This window comes from Phyllobates terribilis, unplaced genomic scaffold, assembly GCF_046119375.1.
Source record: "Phyllobates terribilis strain yellow unplaced genomic scaffold, ASM4611937v1 Scaffold_10__3_contigs__length_209671492, whole genome shotgun sequence".
NCBI lineage: Eukaryota > Metazoa > Chordata > Amphibia > Anura > Dendrobatidae > Phyllobates > Phyllobates terribilis.
Genome location: NW_027362770.1, coordinates 69,765,639 through 69,777,698, shown reverse-complemented (window position 1 = coordinate 69,777,698; position 12,060 = coordinate 69,765,639). Strand labels below are relative to the sequence as shown.

At 47.9% G+C, this 12,060-nt stretch overlaps 1 protein-coding gene across 1 annotated transcript in view; it reads left to right on the top strand.

The window, feature by feature from the left end:
* The window catches only part of FGF18 (fibroblast growth factor 18), a 622,141-nt gene that overhangs the window by 326,794 nt on the left and 283,287 nt on the right, over positions 1-12,060 (top strand). Inside the window, exon 2 of the mRNA XM_073649281.1 lies at positions 3,775-3,955. Within this exon, the coding sequence (XP_073505382.1) occupies positions 3,775-3,955 (181 nt within the window). The remainder of the gene's footprint in view (positions 1-3,774; positions 3,956-12,060) is intronic.

Here is a 12,060-nt window from a genome sequence, read left to right as displayed (position 1 = left end):
GTGGCCGGGGTTGAATCGGGATGTAATTGAACACGTAGCTGCTTGTAGTATTTGCGCACATTCTAAGGTTTTGCACACCCGTCCATATGGTATTCTTCTTTCGCTACCTATCCCTAGCAGGCCATGGACACACTTGTCCATGGATTTTATTACTGACCTACCGGTTTCCGCAGGCAAAACGGTGGTTTTGGTAGTAGTAGATAGGTTCAGTAAAATGGTTCACTTCGTCACTTTACCTGCACTTCCCAATGCTAAGACACTTGCCCAGGTGTTCATAAATGAGATTGTGAAGCTTCATGGGGTTCCCTCCGATGTGGTGTCTGATCGGGGGACCCAGTTTGTTTCCAAGTTCTGGAAGGCATTCGTCCTTTTTCTCTACCTTCCACCCTCAGTCGAATAGTCAGACCGAGCCTGTCAATCAGAATTTGGAGACATACCTCAGGTGTTTCATCTCCGAAAATCAGGAGGATTGGGCATCCTACTTACCGCTGGCAGAATTTGCCATCAATAATCATCGTCAAGAATCCACTGGCAGGTCACCGTTCTTCGGTGCATATGGTTATCATTCACAGTTTGGTACCTTCAGTGGGGGTGGCGCTTCAGGAATTCCTGTGGAGGAACGGTTTGCTTCGTTGCTCTCTTTGGTATGGCAGGGTGTTCTGTGTAATTTAAAGACCATGGGTGACAGGTATAAACGTATGGCTGACCGAAAACGCTTGCCAGGACCGGACCTGAATGTGAATGACTTTGTGTGGTTGTCTATCAAGAATATAACATTGAAAGTTCCTTCTTGGAAGCTGGGACCTAAGTTTATTGGTCCCTACAAAATTACCGCCGTCATTAACCCAGCAGCGTTTTGTCTTGAACTTCCTCGGGCCCTTAAGGTCCATAATGTGTTTCGCAGGTCCTTACTCAAAAGGTACGTAGAACCTCTTGAGCCCTCTCCTCTACCACTGCCCCCAGTAATGGTTGATGGTACCCTGGAGTTCGAGATTTTGAGGATTGTACATTCTCGTCTCCAATGTCGTTCTCTACAATACTTGGTGCACTGGAAAGGCTTATGGTCCAGAGGAGAGGATGTGGGTTTCAGCGTCAGAGGTAAATGCTCCCAGATTGGTTCTCTCTTTTCACACCTCTTTTCCTGAGAAACCTGGTTCTGAGTGTCCGGAGGCCACTCGTAGAGGGGGGGTTACTGTCACGGGTGTGTCAAAGGTGACAGACTGCCATCCTGCAGTGGTTGGCAGGAGATCTCCACGTTTGGCAATGCAGACAGCTGCCTAGATAGGAGGCTGTCTTTAGGACCCAGCAACTACCTACCTCTGGCCTGGGTGTATATATACCTGATCTCTCCAGGTGGGCGTCGCCGGTTATACTCATTTCTACTTGGAACTTGGCTGAAGCAGCACCACACCCTCTCTGGAGTCTTGAGGCCATGTGCCCCATTGGAGTTTCTTCTAAAGCTAAGTTCTTATTCCCCTGTGTTGTCTCTCCCTTTTGTCTTTAGAGTGCTAGCGAAGGTTGACAAGTGCTCATCTTATTCCACCCCCAGCTATAGCCTTACGCCAGGTTTAGTAGGGCGAGGCACGTGATCAGCGACAGCTGCGGAGGCTGTATAGGGACATTAGGGGGAGACAGGGTGATGCTAGTCCAGATTAGAAGGTCACCTCCTCCCCCTTTTGCTAGTGTCTGGGCTCCCTTTCCCTCTGTGTGGCACTCACACCAGGCGTGACAATGGCCTTTTGGCCCCAATTCTTCCATAAAGACCACTTCTGGCCAGGCTTCTCTGAACATTTTATAGGTGGGTCCCACTTTAGAAGATGCAGCTTTCATCTTTTCTTGGTTGATTGCTGCATCTAACATTCTCTAAATTTCTTGGTGCTTCTTCAAAAGAGCTTGAACACCACATCTTGAAATCCCAGTATGCTGTGAATTATTTTTCTGGGAGAGATCTTGTTGATGCTTATCTTAGAAATTTATGAATACATTGTTACCTTTACCCTTTCCAACAGGGTGTTACCATAAACAGTCCAATGCTTATTTTTTTTATAATTAAAAAAAAACTATGCCTTTTTTGTTTGACACTAAATCTATTTCTTGTCTGGCATTGCTATATAGTCCACAAATTCATGATTAGCCACCACCCTCTACCACTACCCAACTTTCCTGTGACCAACTTCAAAAGACCTTTAAGAATTACTTTGATACGGCTATCAATTTGCATGAGCACATACTCCCACTAATAGTCATGTGTCAGACCTGGTCAAAGTGTGGCCCTGCTGACCACATCCAACCCTCTGGTTGTTACTCTATGGCCTGGGGATCCAAAAACAGCCAAAAGGCTGAAAACAACAGTGCCCATGTGTCTGCAATCCCCCCTGACATCCTGATTTCACCTCTATCGGCATCCTCAGGGTGCAGATAGTAGTGGATATAGTGGTAGATAAGAGATCAACTGGCTCCTTTTTCCACCATTCAGCTTGTGTAACTAAGACAGCTGACCCAATGACTTCACTACATCATGTTGGCTGTGCGGAGCCTCACTACACACAATAAAGACCAGAGCAGAGTATTTTTTTTAAATATGTGAATGTGTGGGAGCATCATATCATTTGGGGAGCTGTGCATGGGATCATACATTATAAAAGGGGGACTGTGTGTGATTTAATGTATATAGGGGAGCTGTGTGCAGGATCATACTGTATATACGAGATTCTGTATGGCCTCATACTGTATATAGGGGGTGCTGTGTGTGGTATCTCACTATATGGGGAAATTGCTGTGTGCTGGGTCTTCATGTATATAGGAGCTTCAGTGTATGGGCTCATGCTGTATATAGAGGTGCTGTGTATGGGCTCATACTCTATATAGGGGGTGCTGTGTGGGGGCTCATACTGTGTATAGGGGCTGTATGTTGGATCATTCTGTAAATAAAGGGGCTATGTGTAGGCTCATACTGTATGTGATTGGCTGGGAGCACTGTGATATCTTGATATCATGTGTAGGGAGGGCTCTGAGGACATCATACTGTTAAGGGGGCAGTGTGCACATTATACTGTGTGGGGGGAGCTGTTGATCAAGGAACAACGGCTGAATAACTGGAGCATATGATTTATAAACTTAATAAAAAGCAGTGAATTATATGCTGTGGATGCACTGCTACAGGTTAGAATACAGATTACACTAAGCCCCATCATTACATGTACTAGCAGTAGCAGCGAGTCAGCAAACTTAATTCTGCTCAATATTAAGTGATACAATATTAATATAGAATAATATATTTGTTATAGAATAATAATAGAATATGCACTAAATACGCATTTGCAAATCACTTTATTAAAAATTTCTGCCTTACACATAGTTTTTAAAGTTGAAGGTAGACATAAGTCCATCGAGTTCAACTTTTAATTAAACATGTTAGGTACATGAAAAATAACACAAAGTTTCCTTCAGTCTAACTTGCTGTCCCTCTTACAGAAGAGACACTGAAATGGATTACAAGGGGTGACGGTAGGTCTTTCAAACAAAAAGAAGTTTTAACTTGTGAGATGATGGCAGCAGGAACAAATTTTTCTACAAGTTTTGTGTGAAAGGACACGTACGTTTTAAGGAAGAAATTTAAAGGCCAGTTGGCCAACATTCATATATGCTTAATTGTTCAAGAAGATAATAAAAAATAATGATGAAGAGAAATAATATATGCATAATGCATCCACAAATGTTTCATTATTACAATTACTACAAACACTTAATTTATCTTTATATTTTTTTCATCAGATGTTTGCTGCTGAGGAAAATGTAGACTTTCGCATTCATGTAGAAAATCAAACAAGAGGAAGGGATGATGTGAGCAGGAAGCAGCTTCGGCTTTATCAACTCTATAGTAGAACAAGCGGGAAACACATTCAGGTTCTTGGAAGAAGAATAAGTGCTAAGGGTGAAGATGGAGATAAATATGGTAAGGTAATTTGCTTTCATATTTATTAATAAAGAAAACCTTTTTTTTCTTTGCATTCTTCAGCATGTAGAGCATGGAGCGTTTCAATGCAAATGCTGACCGCACCACTAGATGAAGTTCTTAAGGGGTTTTTCTGCTGCTTTGGCAGCTCAGGGACGCAGCGAATGTAACATGGTGTCCGTAATATATTCCAGCCGAATTTGCACTCCTTCCCTTATCCTGCTGTGTGCTTGAACAGCAATTTTGACTACATATGGGATATTTCCACATTATGGATACATTTCGCAAAAAAGTATGAGGTCCATCCTCTCCAATTATGCTTGTGAAAATGAAAAATTTCATACTAAAACAATATTTTTGTGGAAAAAATGTAATTTTATATATTTGCGTCACAATGTTATAAATTTTGTTAAGCACATGTGAGTCCAAAATGGTCACTACACCCCTAGATGGATTCCTGGAGGGGTAAAGATTTCAAAAGTGAGTCACTTGTGAAAGGTTTTTGTTGATTTGGTGTCTGTGTTATGATCTGCAACATGTACTAAGGAAAGATAGGGGAAAGCTGTCCCTACAGTAAGACTAAGCTGAATCCCTACGATGTAGCGGGCTGCTTGTGACTCACCCCCTGGGCCATGTTGCAGTGCAGCGCACGTGTGCGTGGGGGAATACCCGGAGCCGGATCCGATGGGGGTTGTAGTCTCCGAGTGGCGGGGACCCGGTCCGTGCCCAGGGTGGTCAAACCAAGTGGCGGTTATTGGTATGATGGTATTAGTGTCCGACTACGCCACCCGTTGAATGCGGTTATGACACCGCCGCTGCAGGGCAGACCGCTGAGGCTGGTGGTATGGTTGTGCAGCGTGGATGGTATAACCCCCAACGGGAGGGGTATAGCCTCAGGGCAGCTGGTGAAGCAGGAAATGAAGATAGTGGTAGTGGTGGTGTGACAAGGAATCGCAGAGACTTGTAGTGCAGGTTTAAAGCTTTACTCACAGTTGGTGTTCAGATCACTTCGGCCAAGAGTGACCACCCGAGCCATGCTGCGTCCACCAGGTGCGGGACTCGGCTAACTCCCAGGCAGTTCCAGAGCGTGGTCCTGAGCTCCCCTCTCCTCCTTCCTACTGGCCGTCCCCACCAGGGATCCACCTTTGTCCGGCTCCCTCGGGCCTTCTAGTGGTGAAACCTTTCCCGGCTTCCCTGACCCTATACGTGGTTTGCCTTCCTGGTGGATGTGGCGAGGGGTCGCGCCAAAACTTGACCACGACCTCCGGTTCCTGGCTAAGGATAATTGGCCTCCACCAGTTTGGGATCCGGTACCCTGTTCTGCCAACCCTTCACCCGTTAACTCGTGGGATCTCAGGGTTCCCTCTCTTCTTGCTTCTCTGGGCCTTTCTTGGTGTTCCTGTTTCTCCTTCTTCTTCTTTCTCTCTCTCTCTCTCTCTCTCAGGCCTCCTCTCCAGGCCTGGCTCTGGAGCTGGGCCCAGACTGAGCCACCGCTCCCTGTCAGCCCTCTCTGGCTGAGCTCCTCTCTAGACTGACCACTGTCCTAAGATGGTGCCCACCTTATATACCTCCTAACACCCGAGCCCAGGTGACTAGCACCCAATGGGCTCCTGCCTATGCCCAGAGCCCCTCTCCTCTCTGCTCCTACACCACTGGTATGTTCCTCCCCCCTCCCCACTCCAGCCAGGGACAGAAGCTGTCGTACCTGCACATCTATCTGGTGGGAGTACCGTTGGTCTGTCCCCCGGAAATGGGGTGAGTGTAGTGCATGCAGTTAACTGAGCTCAGTTCCACGCCCCATCCTTACCCGGGAGTGGAATACCACACCTCTGGTTCGAGGTGCAATACCCCTGTAGCAGCCGAGTCCTCGGGGTGCTACATTCCCCCCTGGTAAATCACAGCACGTCCTCGGGCTGGAAAAGAGCAAAAGCAAATTAAAACATACAAAAATTTTTAAAGTGTACACTCGCATGTAAGACATATTAACTTTCAATCATCCCTTTATGGGAGGTACTCTGTTCTTCTTAACGTTACTGGTATAAACATTTTCCTAATACCACCGGAACTCTTTTTGAAAAACACCATATAAAACTTTTGGCATTATTATTTTAGCAGCATATTTAACTTTCCATTATAAGACATTCTCAAATAAAACATTTTCAAACATATTCTTGATCTCTGGCCGCTGTGCAACTTGCGACCAGGTAAAGTGCAACAGTCACTAATTTCGTGATAGAAAAACAGTTCTTATAAAACCAGTAGGGGGCGCTTTAAGAAGCGCAACTATTTACAGGGTGACCGCTCTCAGTCCTCGGCCAGTGGGAATAGGGAATGGCTGCTCACAGTCCTCAGCCTGATTAGGGATAGGGGCACACAGGAAACAGTTCCACGCTAGTCCCAACGGGGACCACACTCCCATCAGCAACAGGTCAGGTACCCTGACGGGTAACTATGTACAGTTTCAGTTACCGTTCATTTGTAACGACGTCCTCCTGCTCCTTCCTGAGGGTAGTCTTCAGACCCGTCCGGGTCCTCTTGGTCTTCCTCATACTGCAACTCCTCCTCAGTCAGCCGGTGTACGTGAAGGGCGTACGGTCCTTTAGCACACTGATGCCGGGTGAAGGCGATCACATCACCCGGGTAGAGGTCACGTCCGCGGTGTCCCTCCGGCAGGTGGCTCTCGACATCCCTGCGGGTGACAAAGACGTCGCCGGGGGTTCGGTGATCCCGGATAAAGCCCCAGCCGTTCTCCAGTTGAAACTTTATTACGGTCCCGGTGGTGCGGGGGCCGTGGGCCGTACGGGGGTTTCGTCGGGCCCGGCGTTTCTGCTCCGCGCTTTGGGCCTGCAGCTGTTCCTCGCGGATCCGCCTCTCTCGCCGTTCTCTCCCAAAGACCTCCAGCTGTTGACGGCAGCACTCCTCCCGCCGGGCTGCGGCCGCCCGGGTCTCCTTGGTGAACCCCATGAGGTCCTCACCAGTCGGATCCCATGCGAATTGGGCGTCTTCCAACGGGAGCGGGACAATTTTGGCGGGTGCCGGTGCCGGGATCAGAGGCTCACACAGGGGCCGTTCCCTCCGGAGTCGGGGGTTGATGTACTCCGGTGGCCACACGAAGGGCAGCCCGTCCGGGCTAGTATGCTGCGCGAAGAGATCTTCGCCCAGGGGCAGCACTGTGGAGGTCAAGGGCGCTGTGGGGACAGCGGCGCCCGGATGCACCAGGCCTTGCGACCAGGCCGGCGGCACAGTGGAGGCAGAGGGCGCTGTGGAGCCCGCGGCGCCCGGGGGTACTCGGCCCTGCGACCAGGCCGGGGGAATCCTATTTGGGTCAAAGGACGGCACCGTTGAGGAAGAGGGCGCTGGAGGGGCATCAGCGCCCGGGTTCACCAGGCCTTGCGACCAGGCCGGTGGCACTTCCTGCTTCGCCGCGCTCAGGGTCAAGGGGCGTGGCATAACAGAGGGCGCGACCGCGGCTCCTGCCGCTTGAGGCCTAGTTTGGAGCAGCGGCGGTGCGGCAACGGGCGCGGTGAGTATGACTTCGGGCTCTGCGATGGGGAGCTGGGGCAGGCTTACGGCTACTGGGCACGGGGTGATGACGTCCCCATTACCTGCTTCCATCCTTGCAGCTCCCTCCGCGGCGTCGTCTCCGGCCTTCGTCCCTCCTGCACCATCCTCAGGGGCAGACATGCCCCACGTTGCGGGTGGCGTCCTCTGCTGGCGGGTTCCAGCCTGCTGGACCATCTCCCTTCTCCATTCGGCCAGTGCTTCCTGCTGTACTCGGGCCATCTTCCGGGCCAAGGCCTCCAGCGCGGTCTGTGCACGCTCCCGATCTCTGGGGAGTTGTGCCAGGATCTCCACCAGGCCTTCTGGGGTGGCGGCCTGCAACAGGCTCCGAACCACGGGGTCGGTGCTGCTCGACTCTTCCTCCATCCCCGGGTGCGATCTGTCCAGACTCCTCCAGGCCGCACCCATCTTCTCAGCTTTATTCCCTATCCGCCCCCATTGGGAGTGGTCCTGGGGCATCTTAGTGACAGTCAGTTTCAGGGGCAGACCCCCCACTCTGATGGACATCTCCATTATTGTAGTCTCGGCTGGTGGGGGCGGTCTCTTCCTTTGGCGCCTCTCTGGGGCCATGCCCACGATGGGAGGTGGTCTCTTGCCACCCTCTGGCACGCCCATAATGGCGTCCGCTCTGCCAGGGCGGGAAACCTTCTCAGATGGCGGGAATCGTCTCCTGATGGCGGGAAACTCCGCGGATGGCGGGTAAAGGCTGCAAATGGCGGGCAAACGGCGGGAAACGACTCCGGACGGCGTCCGATGGCGGGAACCCTCCGGAATTGGCGGGAGACTTCTTTTTGAGGTACATGTTAACTTTTCTTCAGGCACGCAGTACCCGGTGGTTGCGGGCACGTAATCCTGCCGACTACGCCAAAGTTGACTCACCCCCTGGGCCATGTTGCAGTGCGGCGCACGTGTGCGCGGGGGAATACCCGGAGCCGGATCCGATGGGGGTTGTAGTCTCCGAGTGGCGGGGACCCGGTCCATGCCCAGGGTGGTCAAACCAAGTGGCGGTTATTGGTATGATGGTATTAGTGTCCGACTACGCCACCCGTTGAATGCAGTTATGACACCGCCGCTGCAGGGCAGACCGCTGAGGCTGGTGGTATGGTTGTGCAGCGTGGATGGTATAACCCCCAACGGGAGGGGAATAGCCTCAGGGCAGCTGGTGAAGCAGGAAATGAAGATAGTGGTAGTGGTGGTGTGACAAGGAATCGCAGAGACTTGTAGTGCAGGTTTAAAGCTTTACTCACAGTTGGTGTTCAGATCACTTCGGCCAAGAGTGACCACCCGAGCCGTGCTGCGTCCACCAGGTGCGGGACTCGGCCAACTCCCAGGCAGTTCCAGAGCGTGGTCCTGAGCTCCCCTCTCCTCCTTCCTACTGGCCGTCCCCACCAGGGATCCACCTTTGTCCGGCTCCCTCGGGCCTTCTAGTGGTGAAACCTTTCCCGGCTTCCCTGACCCTATACGTGGTTTGCCTTCCTGGTGGATGTGGCGAGGGGTCGCGCCAAAACTTGACCACGACCTCCGGTTCCTGGCTAAGGATAATTGGCCTCCACCAGTTTGGGATCCGGTACCCTGTTCTGCCAACCCTTCACCCGTTAACTCGTGGGATCTCAGGGTTCCCTCTCTTCTTGCTTCTCTGGGCCTTTCTTGGTGTTCCTGTTTCTCCTTCTTCTTCTTTCTCTCTCTCTCTCTCTCAGGCCTCCTCTCCAGGCCTGGCTCTGGAGCTGGGCCCAGACTGAGCCACTGCTCCCTGTCAGCCCTCTCTGGCTGAGCTCCTCTCTAGACTGACCACTGTCCTAAGATGGTGCCCACCTTATATACCTCCTTCTAACACCCGAGCCCAGGTGACTAGCACCCAATGGGCTCATGCCTATGCCCAGAGCCCCTCCCCTCTCTGCTCCTACACCACTGGTATGTTCCTCCCCCCTCCCCACTCCAGCCAGGGACAGAAGCTGTCGTACCTGCACATCTATCTGGTGGGAGTACCGTTGGTCTGTCCCCCGGAAATGGGGTGAGTGTAGTGCATGCAGCTAACTGAGCTCAGTTCCACGCCCCATCCTTACCCGGGAGTGGAATACCACACCTCTGGTTCGAGGTGCAATACCCCTGTAGCAGCCGAGTCCTCGGGGTGCTACATTTGTTCCTAGTGAACAGACCCGCCTTTGTCCTCGGCTAGTCTGAACAAAGACCTATAGCATTAAGGGAGGGGTCCCTAAAAGAACTAAGGACTGTGACAAAAATGGGACACCTCCTAAACAGAGAAGTTGTTGCAGAACACAAAAGACAAACTGACAAAAAGGTACTAGAGGTCCCAAAAGGACCAAGCAAACTGACAGAGAAAGGCACAGAAGCACATGGCTAGCAAAACAGTCAAACAGCACTGATGTCCAGCACAGCCAAACGGGCGGAGCTGGAATATAAAGGCAGATGGTCATGTGACCTTAAAACACAAGATGGAAAAAACAAACAGGAGGGTTCTAACAGTCTGCAAATATTACAAGGCATCTGCAGTTTATTCCAGCCAAAATTTCTCTCCAAAAAGCAAATGGTACTCCTTCACTTCCGAGCCCTGCCGCTTGCCAAAACTGTAGTTTTTGACCATATATGGGACATTTGAAAGAAAATGCATAATAAATTTATTTATTAACAGTTTTGCTTGGTATGCATGTCTGCTATAAGGGTATAAAAATTCAAAGTTTGAAAACTGCTAATGTTTTCTAAATTTTCATCAAATTTCCATTAATTGAATAAATACAAATTTTATTGACCTAAAATACAACATGTCATGAAAAAAATCTATTTCTGAATCACTGAAATATGTGGACTAATTCCATAGTTATTACCAAATAAAGCAACACATCAGAATTGAAAAATGGGTCTTATTTATTATGGGGTTAAAGATAACAATATTAAAAAAAAAAGTAAACATATTTCCTTGAAAAAATTTAAATTTCCTGCTAACCTTTTAACCCTTCTAATACAGTATCTTAAGTGCACAAATGTGGTATGTTATTTATTAACAGGTTTGTTTGGTATGCATGTCAGCGATAAGGGTATAAAAATTCAAAGTTTGAAATTTCTAATTTTTCTACATTTTCACCAAATTTACAATAATTTAATTAATACAAATGTTATTGACTTAAAATACAACGTGTCATGACAAAAATCTATTTCAGAATCACTGAAATATGTGGACTCATTCCATAGTTATTACTACATAAAGTGACACATGTCAGAATTGAAAAATGGGACTTGGGCATTAATGGGTTAAAGGTAACTATATTAAAAAACCAAAACCATATTTGTGTCTTAGTGTTCAAAAAAGTGTCTGATCTATCAAAATACAGAATTGCTATGTTTGGGTTGCCACACTTCAAAAAATCAATGCAATAAAAAAATGTAACAAGTACCCCAATATTTTTTGATTAATTTTATTCACTTATATGGCACCATTTATTTCACAGCGCTTTACAGACATCATCATGCCAGGAGCATGGTCTAAGAGGCTTCCGTCAGTGCAGCACCGACAGGTATAATGTACTGTAATACTGTAAAAAAGTTATAAAAAAGTAAAAATATTTGTAAAAATATGAAAAAAAAAATCACAAAATAAAGAACAAAATGAATGAAAAAAAATATTAAACCAATAAGTAGGTGTATTTATGTAAAAAAAAAATTACACATATTTAGTAGCGCCACATCCGGAATGACCCGACCAGAAAAACTGTCAAACTAGTTAACCCACTCAGTGAAAACTATGAAAAATAAATAAAAAACGTGCCAAAAAAATATGCCTTTTCATCATACTGTGGAACAAAAAGTGGAATAAAATGCGATCAAAAAGTCTAATGGAAATAAAAATTGTATCGTTGAAAACAGCAACTTGTCCCGCAAAAAAGAAGCTGCCATATAGCTCCGTAAGCAGAGAAATAAAAAAGTTATAGCTCTCAGAATATGGCGTTGCAAAAAAAATATTTTTTCTATAAAATTGTTTTTATTTTGTAAAAGCGGCAAAACATTAAAAAAATTATATAAATGTGGTATCGCTATATTTTCACCGACCCGGAGAATAAAGTAATCAAACCACTTTTACCGCATGAGGAGAGGCATAAAAAATAAATAGAACCAATTCTTGACCTGCTGTTGATTTGATCATTCTGCCTCGCAGTATCGCAGTAAGGCTCGGCTGCACATTTATCCTGCACTCTGCGCTGTTTTCTTACATGGGGGTTTCTGTGTGAATCTCTGAAATACCTGATTTAGATGGAACCCGTGACAGAAGATTCCCTATAATGAGCTAGATGGAGACACTTTGGACTATGCCTCTCCTATGATTCAGCGGTGTCAGTCTTTTTAAGCTTGCATAAAAGTGTAGTGGTCCACAGTTTTGTACACCTCTGAAATGAAGGACACCACTGAACAGAGGCCAGACGGAGTCCAGAGTAACGCTGCTGCCTCATTATAGTGAATGGATCATTGGGCGGTTTCATCTGAATCATGTCATTCGAAGATTTACAGTGGGTATGGAAAGTATTCAGACCCCT